Raw genomic sequence first — 17,780 nt, 5'->3', positions numbered from 1 at the left:
TTTATGTACAAATCAAACTTATTAAATGAATGTATGTTTTGTCATTTTGGAGTTTAAAATTCAAAACGCATTGAATTTTATTTATGAGTTGAGAATCTTTTTATTTCATGATGCAAATTTTGGGATCATGCATGATTAATTTATTTTGTTAATTTATTATTTTTAGTTGATGCGTTTGATATGCATGTATGATGTCAACTCAAGTTATTTCTTAACAAAAATTTCATGTGATTTGGAATGTAAAATTGATATGTTGATTAATTTGAGTTTTTCCAATCAATTTTGAATGGGTGTTTAAACACCAAAGAAATTTAAATATGAAGCTGTATGTAGTTATATCGTTCAATTTAATTGGAAAATAAATTTAAGAAATCTTTTATGTTGATTTTTAGTTTATTTTGAATTATGTGAAATGAGATGTCATTAATAATTAGTTTACTTGCGTAGTAGAATTTGTTAAACCATGAACCATTTTATTAATATGGGGGAGTATCTCTTGCATTAGTTGAGATAATTTAATTTTCTTCTGTCACAAATATTTTTATGACAGTGACATTTATTTTTTATTGAGTTGCAAGAATGTATACAATCAAATGGGTTTTTGAATTGTTTGATTCTTAGGCAAAATTTTTTATGAGGATATGATTTTGTCAAAACATTAATTCTGACTTGAGTAGTCATAATTATTTTGGTTTTTTCTTGAATTTGTTTTAAAATTCATTGATTTATATTAGAAGTGATAAGGGTGGTGAATATGATGCACCATTAAATGTATTTTGTGCACAACATGGCATCATTCACCAAACTACAGCACTCATGTTACTAAGTTCAGGCTTACCACAGAACTTGTGGGGGAAAGCAATTTTTGTCTGCTAATTATGTTCTTAATAGAATACCCCACAAGAAAACCAACAGCACTCCTTATGAATTGTGGAAAGGTCGACCACCTTCCTACAAATACTTAAAAGTGTGGGGGTGTTTGGCAAAAGTTGAAGTTCCTGTTCTTAAAAAGACTAAGATTGGACCAAAAATAGTAGACTGTGTGTTTATTGGTTATGCTCAGAATAATAGTGTATATCGGTTTCTGACTTATAAATCAGAAATACCTGATATAAATGTGAACACTATTATAGAGTCAAGGATTGCTGTGGTTTTTGAACATGTCTTTCCTTACAAGAAAGGACAGGAATTAAGTTCACAGAAAAGAACTTATGATTGTACATAAAGTCAAGAGACTAATGACAATCAAACATAAGAGACTAGTAATAGTCTCGACCAATAAGATTTAACTGATGATGAACCAAGACGAAGTAAGAGAGCGAGAACATCAAAATCCTTTAGTCCAGATTTTCTGACATACTTGTTAGAAAATGAACCTCAAAGCTTTAAGGCAGCAATGACAGGTCCTGAAGCACCTTTGTGGAAAGAGGCTGTTAATAATGAAATTGAATCCATTATGCAAAATCATACTTGGGAATTGGTGGATCTTCCACCAGGTTCTAAACCTCTTGGATATAAATGGATATTCAAGAGAAAAATGAAAGCAGATGGTTCAATTGACAAGTATAAAGCAAGACTTGTAGTTAAAGGTTACAGACAAAAGGAAGGTCTAGACTATTTTGACACATATTCCCCTGTGACAAGAATAACATCCATTTGCATGCTTATTTCTATAGCAGCGTTGTTTAATTTAGAAACACATCAAATGGATGTTAAGACAGCTTTCTTAAACGGTGATCTAAATGAAGAGATCTATATGGAGCAACCCGAAGGATTTGTAGTATCAAGGCAAGAAAAGAAAGTTTGTCGACTTGTAAAATCCTTTTATGGATTAAAACAAGCACCTAAGCAATGGCATGAAAAATTTGATCATGCAATGCTTACTAATGGATTTAAAATAAACGAATGTGACAAATGCGTCTATGTTAAAAACACTGACCAAGGATATGTCATAGTTTGTCTTTATGTGGATGACATGCTTATCATTGGAAGCAGTCAAAACATGATCAAATCAACTAAGCAGATGCTTAACAAAAGATTTGATATGAAAGATATGGGGGTCGCAGATGTTATATTAGGAATGAAAATTACTAAAACATCTGACGGATATGCATTATCTCAATCTCATTATATTGAGAAAATTCGTGATAAATTTATCAAGGATAATTTAAATTTAGCTAGAACACCTGTAGATATTAGTCTTTATTTATCGAAAAATAAAGGTGATACAGTGTCTCAGTTAAAATACTCCCAAATCATTGGAAGCCTAATGTACCTAATGAATATTACTTGTCCTGATATAGCTTATGCTATCAGTAAATTGAGTAGGTACACTAGTAACCCCGGAGAAGACCATTAGAAAGCGATCATTCAGGTTCTTAGATATCTAAGATTCACCCGTGATCATGGTTTGAACTTTACTCGATATCCAGCAGTATTTGAAGGTTATTGTGATGCAAATTGGATATCGGATACTACAGATTCAAAATCCACAAGTGGATATGTCTTTACTCTAAGAGGCGCTGCTGTTTCTTGGAAATCCACGAAACAAACATGCATCGCACGATCCACAATGGAATCCGAGTTCATTGCTTTGGACAAAACAGGTGAAGAAGCAGAATGGCTTCGTCACTTCTTAGAAGACATACCAATGTGGCTAAAACCTGTGCCAGCTATTTGCATTCATTGTGATAGTTAATCTGTAATAGGCGGGGCACAGAATCACATGTATAACGGTAAGTCACGACATATTCGTCGTCGACATAATACCGTAAGGCAATTGTTGTCAAACAGAGTAATCTCAATAGATTATATAAAATCTAAAGAGAATATTGCGGATCCATTAACAAAAGGTTTGACAAAAGAGCTAATGTATAGTTCGTCGAAGGGGATGGGATTAAAGCCTATTACATAAGAGTCGTCATAATCGTAACCCTACTTATATGACTGGAGATCCCAAGAACTAAGTTCAAAGGGACAACTAAGTTATGTATGGCTCGCTAGAAATCACCAAGGGATTAAAATTCCTACCCATTCCTATGGTGAGAGTGATATCTGCAACATATGTTGTCTGTAGGGATATAAGGATAAGTTTTGCTTTTAATGATTACTTATATCTTGATTAAGGTATAAAATCAAGATGAGTATAAGGAGATACACACAATAAGAATCACCTATATGAGTGTTGAACTGGGGCCGGTTCTATGAGAATGAAGAGGCTAAATTCTCTAGAAACACTTATGAAAACCAGGTGCGTTCAAGGCCAAAATGAACACAACAGTGAGAACCACGATATGTTAGAAGATATTTTGTGTGAAATCTATTGTCTTGGCTTACACAAATGGCTGAACAATTCAAGGCATCGCGTCCATTGGTTAGCCAGTAAGTCCGATAGGTTATCACTAGGGAAGGTTCAAGGCCGAAAACTACCTATCCTGATGCACGATATTTTCGACTTATACTCTTTCGATAAATCTGCATATTGTTGCATTTCCGTTGTCATCAAATCCCATTCATGTGGGGGATTGTTGGAAATGGTTATAAATTCTGGGTAAAACCAGAATTTTATCCTAAGTTCGGTCTATTTTTTAGGTGGGCCCTGTGTGTCGATTTTCACGGGTCAAAGTGGTAACGCGTTCTATGCCACGTTGTGATTCACGTGGTATATTTGGTTGCTCAAAACCATTACCGAGTGAATGGGAAATTGAAGCCAAAGTGTGCACCATGGAAATGGAGTTTTGGTGGAAATTCCTTAAAGGTTTGAATAAGGCTTGTCTCACATTGATTTGGTGGGACGTTTTGAAAGGGTTTATAAGGCATGGGTTTGGTACTTGGGGCGTGCCCCAAGGGGTACCCAAGTATTTTAGAGGGAGAGGTTATGGGCAAAATGGGCTAGACTCATTGGACTCAAAAAACCACCACACACACGCGTGCGCGCCGTCCGTCCGTCCGGTGGGTCGGGCGGGCGGGCTGGGCTGGGCTGGGCTTGGGTGCGTAGTGTGTGGTGTGTGGTGTGTGGTTGGGCTTGTCCGGCCCAATACTAATCTTTTTGGGTCAAAAATATTTGAATTTAATTTTATTTTTGGTAAAATAAAATCCAAAATTCAAATTAAACTGGTTTGGTTTTTCTGTACATCCAAACAGGGCCCTTCCCGTATTAAACCGGAAATAATCTTATCCGGATTTACTGTACACCCAAACAAGGCCCTTCCCGTTTTTGTTATCTGTTTGAATTGTAACCCAATCGATTCAAATCTGTTTGAATTCAAAACCAACATGTATCATACCTGTTTAATTCAAAAACCTAGAGCCACCATTCCATCTATAAATAGGACAGCCCTCATTTGGATTTTGGAGAACTCTAATTTTCGTCCTTCATAATTCTGCAAACATCCTCTTCATTTTGCTGCATTATTTTCTTGTCAGAGAGAGTATAAACACTTTGTGTGTTCGTTAGACAAACAATTTGTAGTGCTGCTATTGTTTGCAGTAGATCATTTTATCCTGGGAGATAGACGTCCACATTCTGAAAGCACCGTGGAGAGGACGAATCTGTCTTAAGGACACAATGTCAAACACTGGACTTGATCAGATTATTCGAAGAAATTAAATCAAGTAAGTTATTTAATTAATTTTTGTGTTATTGTTATTTATTTAAATCAGATTTTAATTTTGTTTTTGTAACAAAATAAAATCTGTTTTATTTATTTATTTATTATTTCGAGTTTGATTTTTGTAATCAAACAAATTCTCTCATTTTCTTTATTTCTTTAAATTCTAGTTATTGTTTTGTACACAATAGAATTAAATCTTTTAAATACAATGAAGATTGTCCAACAAAAAGCAACGAGAATAAGAAAACATATTTGATTTTTTTTAAATATAAATTTCTTGATTTTTAACTAAAATTTATTAGCTTCCCAAACAGCCCCTTCATTGGCCATGATTGCCGAAGCAAATCAAATATTTTGATGCTGCCTATTTAGTAACAACAGCATGCTTGGTTTCATTTTTTCAAAAATATTTTTTAAAAAATTTTACTTTCTTATTTTTCATGTTTTTTATTTTTACTAATATTTTTTTTAATATTTTAAGTAATTTTTTTATTTTTTAGATACATCTAACATAAATACACCTAAAAAGTAAAAAAATTGTAAAAAAAATCTTTTAAAAATTCACTAAATATCAAAAATACAAAAAAAAAATACAAAAATTCAGTACATTTTTATATTTTTATATATTTATTAATTTTTTAAAATATTTTTTCACAAATTTTTTACTTTTTAAATACATCTAAGTAAGGTGCATCTAAAAAAGTAAAAAAAAATATTTGAAATTTTAAAAATATTCACTAAAAACAAAAAAAAAATACGAAAATCAAAAAACTCAATTTTCAAAAAACTTAATCCAAAAAACTCAAACCAAACACATATTATTTTTTCAACAATAATATTAGATTTTGTACTATATTTTATTTATCATATTATATGGTACATTCACACTTGTTGAATATTAATGACGTTCATTTTTTTTCACTTTAATCATGTTTAGAGAGTTATTTATTATTAAAGTAAAAAGAGAAAGAAAAAGTAAACATAGCTTGTGTGTTCCCTGTCACTATTATTTTAGAGTCACATAATTGCATAGAGTGTGCACTTGAGAGATGCTTTTCACTTATGGGAGAGAAAATTCATCCTCAAGAATTTATAAGTACATATATGATATGATATATAGTGATTGAAAGCATATTTTGATGACTCCTAGAGATGGGATTGGTTCGTTTTGGTCTTCCAAAGCCAACTGGGAAAGATGCTCTTAGTTTAATTTCACTGTAAAAAAATGGAAATTTAGATTCACCCATATAATTTTAACAAGTTCAAAAAGATTTGGTGAATCATTTTACCATATGTTGGACCAAACAATGTTTTGTGCACATACCCACACATAGTCTTTGTAATGAACTCAAATAATCGGAGCATGTTCTAAGAAAAACAAAAGTACTTTAAAAAAAAAAAGAATGAAAATCACCATAAAAAAACACAAGAAGGAGAAAAGTAATGAGAATTATTCTATTTTAAATTTACTTGTGAATAGGATTAGGCTGGATAACTTAACTTGGGATAAGTTAACTCAAGCAGAATAATTTAGTCATTTTACGTCAAAAGACTAAGGCTAAGTTTGGCAAGTCCAGAATAAGTCAAAAAGTCAAAAAGTTAACACTATTCACCAAAAGTCAATAATTACGGCTGCACAACTCTCAATTCTAATTTTCTCTTACAAATCAATTTTTATAATTTTTTATTACACATTTTTCCATAAAAAGTCAAAAAGTTAACCCAAACATCTATATTTTCTTCCTCAATTTTTTAGTTCAAAAAAACAAAAAGTATACTTATTTAGGACACCCCAAACAACCTCTAAGTTGTCCCATCTCCTCTCAGAATTAATTATTTTAGTATATGCGAGATAAAATAACTTCTCAAATAAGTTATTACGAGTCACAAAAATTGAACTAGGTATGGGATAATTTTATTCCCGAAAAAATTAATTCTAATCTCCTTTTCAGAAAAATCAAACATGGACATCATTCTATTTCCATTATGGCTTTGTCCAAATGAAACATCAATATACGGTGAAGAGTCAAAGGTTTTGTAATTTGTATTTTAAAATATTTACAATCATTAAATTATGTCACGAGATTTTTATATTAATAGAAATTCCACTACAATAATTAACACTTTTGGCAATAAAAAAATTGATCGTTAAAAGTCTATTTTTGGTCGGCAAAAGTTATCCGCGACCAATTTTTTTGGACGCTACTTTGGTCGCCAATTGAGGGTTGGCAAAAGTAATTCGCGACCAAAATTTTGGTTGGTCGGCAAAAGTTGGATTTGCCGACTAAATTTTTGATCGCTAAATATTTAATTACCGCGACTAATTTATTTTGTCGCCAAAACACTTTGGTCGCGAAAAGTGATATTTTCCCGACCAAATTTCTTAGTCGCCAATTGTCACATTTCGCGACCAAATTTTTTGGTCGCCAATTATCACATTTCGCGACCAAAAAAATTGGTCGCCATTTGTGTCTTTTCACGACCAAAACTTCTGGTCGGCAAAAGTGAGATTCCACGACCAAGAACTGTTTTGGTCGGCAATACATGTATTTTTTGGGACCAAAATTCTTGGTCGGCAATTGTCATTTTTTGTGAAAAAAAATTATTTTGAAAGAATCGACTTCCAACTTTCAAAATCAACTAGCTACACCAAAAAGTGAAGCAAATGTCTTCAATGATTAAAAACTTGTATAGGGTTCTGTACTATATCAAGATTTGAAAGGCAAAACAAAAACAGCTAGAAAGAAAGAAAATGGGTAATAGAAAATAATTACTTAGGAAACAAATGCATTACAATTCAAAAATAAAATAAAGAAATATTAGGGGAAAAAAGGTGAAAAAGAACCAATCTTCTCAATCTCAGCATGACCAGGACATTCTTTTTAAATGCATAAATAAGAGTAAAATGTTAAACACACTGCTATATTCAAGGCTTTGAGATACCTTGGGAGAAAAATCTTCTGTAAGATAAACAGCACTAGAATTCAACTCGGATATAGTAAAAGGTGGGTCAAGTTGTGTGTGAAGGTATCTGAGTCCCTGAGCAATGCCTATAACAATTTTCATTCGCCGTGTCCAAGATAATTGGCATCCTTCTCCATCTGCAATCACTATTACAAAAATAGTTAAAGATCACACTTCGACCCAAAAAAAAAAAAAAAATCTCACTTTTATTGGAAGTGTGATAAAAAAAATTAGATTGATATTTTAATCACACTTAATTTGATTGAGTGTGATAATATTTATTTTTTATGTCACTTTTCAATTAAGTGTGATTATATATATATTTTTTTAATCACACTTTCTAATTAAAGTGTGATTATATATACACTACTACTTTTTAATCACACTTTTTAAACAAGTGTGATTATATATATATTTTTTAATCATACATTCTAATTAAAGTGTGATTATTTATATATTTTTTAATCACACCTTCTAATTAAAGTGTGATTATATATATACTACTACTTTTTAATCACACTTTTTAAATAGGTGTGATCATATAGATATTTTTTAACCACACATTCTAATTAAAGTGTGATTATTTATATATTTTTTAATCACACCTTCTAATTAAAGTGTGATTATATATACACTACTACTTTTTAATCACACTTTTTAAATGGGTGTGATTATATAGATATTTTTTAACCACACATTCTAATTAAAGTGTGATTATCTATATATTTTTTAATCACACCTTCTAATTAAAGTGTGATTATATATACACTATTACTTTTTAATCACACTTTTTAAATAGGTGTGATTATATAGATAGTTTTTAACCACACATTCTAATTAAAATGTGATTATTTATATATTTTTTAATCACACCTTCTAATTAAAGTGTGATTATGTATACACTACTACTTTTTAATCACACTCCCTAAATAGGTGTGATTGTATAAAATATTTCAATTTGATTTTTATATAAAATATACAATTCCCAAATCCGCGCCTCTATTCTACCCATGAATGATAGAGATGACTCACTACTAGAAAATGAGGCTTTAGACACGGAACTTTTGCACTCATTTTTTTATCTTTCTATCTCTCTGTCTCTGTCTCTCTTCTCTCTCTCTCTCTCTCACTCATCACTCTTCTCTGTCTGTCTGTCTGTCTGTCTCTCTCTCTCTTTCTCTCTGTCTATCTCTCTTCTCTATCTCTCTTCTCTTTATCTCTCTCGCTCATCTCTCTCTGTCTCTCTCTCGTTTATCTCTTTTCGCTCTTTTTTTCTCTCCCTCTCTCTTTGTCTATATCTTTTCACCCATTTTTTCATCTTCCTCTCTCTCTTCTCTTTCTCTTTCTCACTCATCACTCTTTTCTTTCTGTCTATCTCTCTCTCTCCCTCTCTCTTCTCTCATCTCTTTTCTCTCTCTGTCTCTTTCGCTCATCTCTCTTCTCTCTATCTCTCCCATCTTTCTCTGTCTCTCTCGCTCATCTCTCTTCTCTCTCTTTCGTTCATGTCTCTCTCGTTCATCTCTCTTCTCTCTCTATCTTTTTTCTGTCTCTCACTCTCTATCTTTTTGTCCCTCTCTCTCTCTTCTCTTTCTCTCTCTCTTTCTCTCCCACTATGTTCGCGTTGCTCACTCTCTCCCTTCTGTCTTCTCTATTTACTGAGCTCCCTCTCGATTTATTTATCCACTACAAGAAAATGCACTTTTAGCGACCACTTTGTCTCTCTCTCGCTCATCACTCTGTCTTTGTCTCTCTCTCTCTCTCTCTCTCTCTCTCTCTCTCTCTCTCTCTTTCTCTCCTCTATCTGTCTCTCACTCATTTTTCTCTCTCTCACCACCCATCTCCTTTACCACCTTCACTACTACTGTAAACGCCATTCCACTACCACCATTACTACCACTGTCGCCACTTCACCTCTACGACTACCATTGCCACTACCATTGCCACCACTACCACTACTGCCACTATTACTACCATTACCTCTCATTCACCCTTGCCACTTCATCTACTCTACCACTACCACAACTTCACCACTAATCTCCTTCGCCACCACCACCACCATCATCTCTTATCCACCACCTTCACCACTCCAGCCACTACTACTACCATTACCTCTCATTCACCCTTGCCACTTCATCTACTCTACCACTACCACAACTTCACCATTAATCTCCTTCGCTGTTACCACCACCACCACCATCATCTCTTATCCACCACCTTCACCACTACTGCCACTCCCTATCCTCTACAAAAAAAAAAAAAAAAAAAAAATCATTAATTACAAAAAAATATATATTTTAACAAAAAATATTTTTTTTTGATGACGGCAACTCCCGTCGCAAAAAAAAAAAAAAGAAAGTTAAACGACATTATTTTGTTATTTAAATTTCATTTCTGACAAAAAAAAATATTTTTTATTCCCGCCTGTTTTTGTTTTCCATTCCCGCTCTATTCTCTCTCTCTATCTCTTCTATCCGTCTCTCACTCATCTCTCTCTCTCTCTCACCACCCATCTCCTCTACCACCTCTACCACTACTGCAAACGTCATTCCACCACCACCACTACTTCCACTGTCGCCACTTCACCTCTACGACTACCATTACTACTACTATCGCCACCACTCCACTACCACCACTACCACTACTGCCACTACTACTACCATTACCTCTCCTTCACCCCTGCCACTCCATTTACACTACCACTACCACAACTTCACCACTAATATTTTTCGCCATCACCACCACCACCACCACCATCTCTTATCCACCACCTCCACCACTAATGTCGCTCCCTTTCCTCTACCACAAAAAAAATAGTTCATGATTTTTACTAACCAAAAAAAATAGGCCGTAGAAAAATATTTTTAATTGACCACAGAAAATAAACTTTTATTTTAGTGGAAAATATTTTTCATTAAAATATTACCCCTACTTCTACCAAATAAAAAAATAATAATAATATTTTTTTTAATTAAAATAAAAATGAAACAAATAAATTTTCAATCTTAGTAACTAAAAAAAAATGAAATTTTTTTCATTAACTACAAAAAAAATTTTATTTTAACAAAAAATAAATTTTTTTAATGATTGCAACCCACGTCACAAAAAAAAAAAAAAAGAGTTAAACGGTATTATTTTATTGTTTAAATTTTATTTGTGACCCCCAAAAACAAAAGATTTTAATTTTTTTTTTTATCCACCCATCGTCTCCCTCTCTTTTTTTTTTTCATTCCCACTTTTTTTTTTGCCATCTCCCCCACCCCTCGGGCACAAAACCAAAATCCCTAATCTCAACATCACTGTCTCTCTTACTCTCTCGTTTTTGCACAGATCACCCTCTCACTCTCTCGTTGTTCATCTCATCGCACCGATCATCATCGCACAGCCGATCTACTCACAGGTAAACTCTCTCTCTCAATCTCTGTCTCTCTCTCTCTCCCGATTGTTGATTTTTTTTGTTTTATATATATATATATATATATGTCTCTGATCTGACCTAATCGGCTTCCTCACTCTCTCATCTCATCAGTCTCACACTCACTCTCTGGTTTTGCATCTCTGCACCGATCGACTCACACACAGGTAAATATGAATCTGTCTGTTAATCTGTGTTTGTTTTGGCACACCGATCGACTCTCACACTCACTCTCTGTGTTTGTTTTGGCCTCTATTTGGAATGTAAATATGAATCTGTTATTAATCTGTAAATATGAATCTGTTTTGGCCTCTATTTGGAATGTAAATATGAATCTGTTTTGATCTTAGTTGTGTCTTAGTTGAATCTCTTTGTTTTATTAATTGTGTTGTGTCTGTTATTAAATCTGAAATCAGAAAAAATAGGTGGAATAATTTTGGTCTCTAATTGTGGAATTCATATTGTGTCTGTTATTGAATCTGTTTTGGCATCTAATTGTGTCTGTTATTAATTGTTTTGTTTGGAATTCAGATTGACCAACTAGGTGGAATTTAGAAAAAATAGGTGGAATAATTTTGGTATGAATCTGTCTGTTAATTTTGGTATGAATTTAATAATAGGTGGAATAATCTGTATGAATCTGTCTGTTATTAAATGTTTAAGAAAGTTCTCGCCAATAGTGATGAAAATAACAGAGAAAAGTAGTATCCAGAACAGAATTGATAAATGCTGACTGACTAAAACGATTGAGTAAGCACTCCATAACTTGAAGAAAAACCTGCAACATGATTAACTATAGTTAGAAAACTGTTTTGTTGAGTGCTTTCATATTTAAAACATTTAGGGAAACTTGACCACTGACTTTTAGAAGACTTGATCACTGATGGCTCCCAAAAAAAATAAGTTCATTATATATTTGGAAAGACAATGAACAGGCCAAATCTTAGTGGATTTGTTGCCCTCCATGCCATATTGGTCATGAAAAAGTCACGCAATGTTCAAATAAGTATTACCAGCCCAGATTAGAGGCTAATATCAAACTCCAGCTACCTTCCTCAATTTTCAATCTTCCTCTGCTTGAATTTGCTATATTTTTTTATTTCTCTATTTTTTTTTGTTTTGAATTTCCTATAGTTTGAATTTTGAAAAAAAATATTACACGGAAATGCTGATTTTGTACTCATCTTCATTCTTCCACACAAGGTTTTGTGACCAGAGATTAGTCATTTAGCAATTCAAGCCTACAGTAAAGAAACTAGTCTCAGAGTTAGGCAACTTGGTAAGCAAATAAATTTTCTTTTATGATTGTGCTTCAGCTGAACACTCACTGCCCAGTTAATTTCATGAATCTGTGTCTATTAATCTGTGTCTGTTTACATTCAAACTGAATCTGTTTACATTCAATCTGTTTAATTGAATCTGTGACTGTATTTTATATTTTATTAATATTTTATTATTGAATCTGTTTAATATTGAATATTGAATCTGTTTAATATTTTATTAATCTGAATCTGTTTAAAGGAATTCAATATTTTATTAAAAAGGTCCAAAATAAAGATTGACAAAATAGGAGAAAAAAAGGTTTAGAAATGGACTATAATTGCTATAATTGCTTTAATTTTGCTCTGTTATGTTATTTGTTTATTTGTCACTTTTGTTCCACAAGTTTGGTCATAAAAGAGAGATCTTCATTTTACAATTTCGACTAGTGTTTTTGGTGTCGTGTATCAAATAAAATGAACTTGAGATTTCAATGACATTGTTTGGTATTGTTTGGTTTTGCTACTTTGGAATCTGATTTTCATAATTTTGCTTATGTTTGGTGTAATATGGAATGAAATGGACTATAATTGCTATAATTGCTTTAATTTTGCTTATGTTTCGTGTTTCATAATTTTGTGTTTTAGGCATATATAAGGAAACTTTGTTCATAAGGTTTGATAGAACTAGAGTTTGTCATAGTTTTATGTATATCATTTCACACCTAGATTCAATTAGCAAAGATTCTGAAGAAGCAAAAAAATAGCAAGGGGAGTTTAATTTGTATTTTGCTGGGAAATAATTTGAGAGAAGTGAGTGGATCTATAAGTGACACCGAAAAAACTTGAATGGTGTAGACTGTATTGTTTTAGACTAGCACAATACATTAATCTATAAGTGAGTGGATGTATACATAGTACCCCTACTCTCTTTGTTGTGTCATGCTTAGTATCTAATCTTTTATTAAATGTCTTGTTTCTCAAATAATAGTCATTTTCTACAAGTGCATATCTTGAGTTTTAGATCACTTTTTTGTTTTATTATTAAATTATTCTAGCTTAAGAAAGTTTGAAATCATTCATGCCTTGATGATTTATTTTGGCTTCTACAAGGGTATTAATATCTTTTGTAGCTTTATACTATTTTTGCATAAGAGTATCCTTATTGTATGATTTTTAACCCTCAGGATAAAATATGGAAATGCTGAAACACTCTATCCTAGATCATCCTTTGCCATCAATTGTACTGGTAAAGGTTTATTTACGTACATTTCTTTTGAGTGCACTATTTTTGTTCACTTCAAGGTGGTTTTGAAAATTTAAAGCTTCTTTGATTCTCTTTTCAGGTGATGTCTGCAAAGGAGATGTTGTTTTGTTTACACAGAAAGTATACAAGAAGTAACTCACTGGTTTCAGCTCTTGTTTTCCTTCTGTATATGAATCTCTTGATTTCCATCGTAGTTTGTAAATCATATTTGCTCGGTAAATGAAGGAGCTAATTCCGAACAGGTTTATATCCAAACAGGTTTGGAAAGAGAACTATTGCTGGGAGAGTTGTTAAGGAAAGCTATGGTGCTGCCAAACAACAACATACATTTACAGTAAGTTTGGGACATGTGTAGTGATGACTCGCTCAATTACTCAAGCCTCTCTTTTCCTAATGAAATCAATAATCTAGTGTTTTTTTCCTTTTCAATTTCCTTGAGTTAAACATTGTCATAGTTCATCCCTTATAAGTTTTTTTGCACAAAAATTCAGGATCTCCCTCTGTTTTGTCTTTATTAGAAGTTATTATTCTGCCCCTATTTCTGTGGGTCACCTATTATTTCCTAACTAGTGACAAATGGTAGATGTCTCCAATTGAGGTTAGAGGATTAACACAAGTTGTGGAAGAAGGCAACTATTGATCATAAATCTAGAGACACTTTCTAAGTAGAGCAACCATATTTTTATGTGGATTCAATGTACCCCCAGTACTGTCACTACAAATCTACTACTGTTCTAGATGCCAGATTTTTACCATCTACCTTATCTTTTCTACTTTCACATAGGGATTAACCTGATGAAATGATGTCCTGACTGAACATATTCTATGTAACAACATGAGGTGACATTGGATGAAATTTCAACATTATGCTGTTTGAAAGATGGATACCCTTGTTATGGTTATAATATTGTTATCTTCACTCTATTTATCCTTGTTTCTATGATCGGTAAAATACGTCCTTTTCAGACTTTGATTATGATATATGTATTACTATTGTTCAGTGAACTGACTGAAATGTTAAAACTATTTGCAGACATACTTAGGGATCCAAATGTTCAGGTTTTATTTCAAATGCACTAAGTACTCTGCTGACGAAAAGGTAAGGTCATTTATGCTAGTTCATTATTTCAACCTTTTGGGTGTAAATGCATTTTGTGTAGGCCTTGAACAATGAAGCCCAATTGCCATTTTAGTCACTTTTGTGATGTACTAGATTTATGTAAATGGCAGTAGCAGTGTCTATTGTGGGATTGAATTTATGTTTAGCTGGCAATACTATTTTATACCTGCAGAACTGCTTGAAGTAAGCATGTAGTTTGACCTTTTTTTTTTTGGGTGGGCTGCATTCAAGTAATCTTCTACTCACTTTTGAACATAATAGGTTTTGATTCAGGTTGCCTCCTTAACTCATTGAACTGAAAATTAACACAAATAATAAGTTCTAGATATATATATATATATATATATATATATATTAAAGTCTTTGAATGTCTATTTTTCTTCTTTTGAGATAAGTTATTTAAATGGCTGGTTTGGCATGCCTACCTAAAATCTGTTCAGTTTTAAGGCTAGGCACTGGCTGTATTGATCTGACGAGAATTTGATAGGGCTCAAATTCAAAAGCAAACTATAATTTTGCTGGAATTTGAGCTTCAGTATTTCTATACTTTAAACTGTTGGACCAATTGATGTCATAACAAATCATCCAGAGGTATAGCTATTTGACCACATCATAGCTGCAGTGTGAATTTGTCAAGGCAGCATAGGAACTCAAAACATGTGAATTTGGATACTATTTTAACCATCCTGCCCCCACTGAAGGGCAAGGTTGCATGGTCTAAGACTGTTAAAACATAGCAAGATAATTGTTAATTCTTGACATTGGTATACTTCCAAAGTTGGTTTCACAAATGGGCCTAAGTTGTATTTGAGGTGCATGGTGCAGAATCTAAGATATGATATCGTTGATGAGATCCGTATGAGCTACTTTTTCTGCCTAAAAAAATATGATTTCAGCAAATAATGTCATGGTCCAATAGAAAATTGGGTTCATATAAGAGTTAAGATATACTAATTGAATGAATTGATAATTACAAGTCTCCTACTTCAATTTTTGCGAATTGCTTTTATATGTTGTATGTGATGAATTTCATTGACATGCACAGAGAGAAGTGCTGGATAGTGAGGACCTGTTATTGTTTGTCACTTACATGGACAGACTTTAATTGTGGAGAATTTGCTATTTCAATAGAGTATTTTGTCATGGTTGAAAATCATATAATTCTCGTATTTTTGACAGTTACAATCTTTAAAGTATCTATCTGTGGCTGATCCTATTCCTATAAAGATGTGCTTCATCTCAAGTTATTAAATTAGGGAGCTGAAGGTTTAGATAAGGGGGTTGTATGCAAGTTGTTTCTTTTTAATTTAGTGTGCTGGGCTCTTATTATTTCCTCTACTTGGATTGCTTCCATACCAATTTGTAATTATTCAGGCTATGTGGTTTCTGCTTTTAAGACCAATAAGCTTTATTGATCCTTATTTGTTTTATATTTTTTAGTGAGTTATATGTTGATATCATATGATTTTGATTGTCCATATAATACTCCATTTTATCATTTATGTGATCCTTTCTGCATTTTTGCATATTGTCTTCTTTTGTGGTGCTATTTTACTGATATTTGTGTGGAGAATCAAAATAATTATGTCATTTTTGGTGGTTGTGGGGAAAGGATTGGGGGCAGTTTAACAACTGGATAAATTACATTATTTTTGGTGTGATCTAAATGTAAGTTTATAAATTAATTAGTAAGTTTATTCATATGCTTCTGGCGGTTTTTAAATTAATTTGTTTTTTTATTTTTCAGGTCAGAAATTTCTTGGAGAGATGCAAAATATGGTCAAAGAATTCAAGAACTTACTTTTTTCAAGTTTTTTATTTTTTATTTTTTAATGTATGTAATCACAGTTAATTTTTTTTTATTAATTTCTTTGTATATACTTTTAAACATTTAACTTTCATTTATGAAATATATGATATTATTTCATTCAATATATGGTTGTGATTCAAAATATAGTATATAGTGTGTATTACATTATTCAAATGCGCGTGCAAAAATAATATTGATTATTCTTTAAATATGTCAATTTTTTTTTATCACAGGTTTTATTAGTTATTAATCACACTTAAAAGGTGTGATCTAAATTTTTTTAATCACACTTAAAAGGTGTGATCTAAAGTTTTTAATCACACTTAAAAGGTGTGATCTAAATATTTTTAACCACACTTAAAAGGTGTGATCTAAATATTTTTAATCACACTTAAAAGATGTGATCTAAATGTTTTTAACCACACTTAAAAGGTGTGATCTAAATATTTTTAACCACACTTAAAAGGTGTGATCTAAATATTATTAATCACACTTAAAAGATGTGATGAAAGCATTTTTTAATGACACTTAAAAAGTGTGATTAAAAATGACCATTTTTAATCACACTCCTAAAGACCACACTTTAATAAAACTTAAAAGGTGTGATCTTTATCTATATTTGTAGTAGTGAATTATAAAGAAAGCTCAAATTTCAGCTACTGAAACATGTTGGAGTAACCAACTATTAGAAATAACAAGCTTTACTCTTACAATGGAGGTGCTCATACAACGTCCCATTTGATGCATATTCAAAAACCAACATCCTTGTAAATGGTTTACTCTCTGTGCAATAACCCAGTAATTTTCCTGTATTCTCATCATTTAATCTTGCCAAATCAGCTACCTGAATTGTAAAAATAAGTGAGATTTTAAAAGTCGTTTGCCACATATCTAATTACGTTCACCATCAATCTAATTACTTTACCTCTCTCTGGTAATAAAGCTCAAGATAGCCTGTCCAATGCTCTTCTTTAATGCAAAGCGATATTACAGCAATCTCAGGCCCACCTTTCATGGCCCCTTTGTAGACTAGATTGTCTGGAGAGGACCCAATAATGTTGCTGAAATCTTCACATGCTACTTCGAGTTCTTGTCTGCTAAATCTCAATACATCCTTCAACATCTCAGAATCTGTATAGACTCCACCAAGTCAACATGAGATCTATCATATTTAAAGAGCACAACTTTGAATCTTAGATGTAATCTTAGATGTAACCCAATAAAAATGTACAACGTTGAATCATATTTAAACACCTAAACAAGTGATGTGTAAACTTTGTGTCACAGAAGTTTAATGGGTTGTTCACAAAGATGCCACACTATGAATTTATAGAT

The 17,780-nt window shown here is 32.3% G+C and overlaps 1 protein-coding gene and 1 pseudogene across 1 annotated transcript; both read right to left on the bottom strand.

Annotated features, from left to right (window-relative positions):
• LOC114294480 (acid phosphatase 1-like) overlaps positions 1-17,780 on the bottom strand; it is a 36,704-nt pseudogene that overhangs the window by 14,036 nt on the left and 4,888 nt on the right.
• LOC145804647 (putative LRR receptor-like serine/threonine-protein kinase At1g63430) lies at positions 7,447-17,570 on the bottom strand. The gene is made up of 3 exons (XM_082899341.1): positions 17,371-17,570; positions 17,157-17,289; positions 7,447-7,714 (listed from the first exon to the last, which is right to left on the bottom strand). Exons 1-3 carry the CDS (start codon positions 17,566-17,568, stop codon positions 7,473-7,475), a joined length of 573 nt encoding a protein of 190 aa, XP_082755467.1. The 5' UTR covers positions 17,569-17,570; the 3' UTR covers positions 7,447-7,472.

The sequence above is a fragment of the Camellia sinensis genome, chromosome 12, assembly GCF_055761805.1.
Source record: "Camellia sinensis isolate YWXY chromosome 12, ASM5576180v1, whole genome shotgun sequence".
NCBI lineage: Eukaryota > Viridiplantae > Streptophyta > Magnoliopsida > Ericales > Theaceae > Camellia > Camellia sinensis.
Note: the sequence above shows the minus strand (reverse complement) of the source record. Positions and strands in the feature narration are given on the sequence as shown.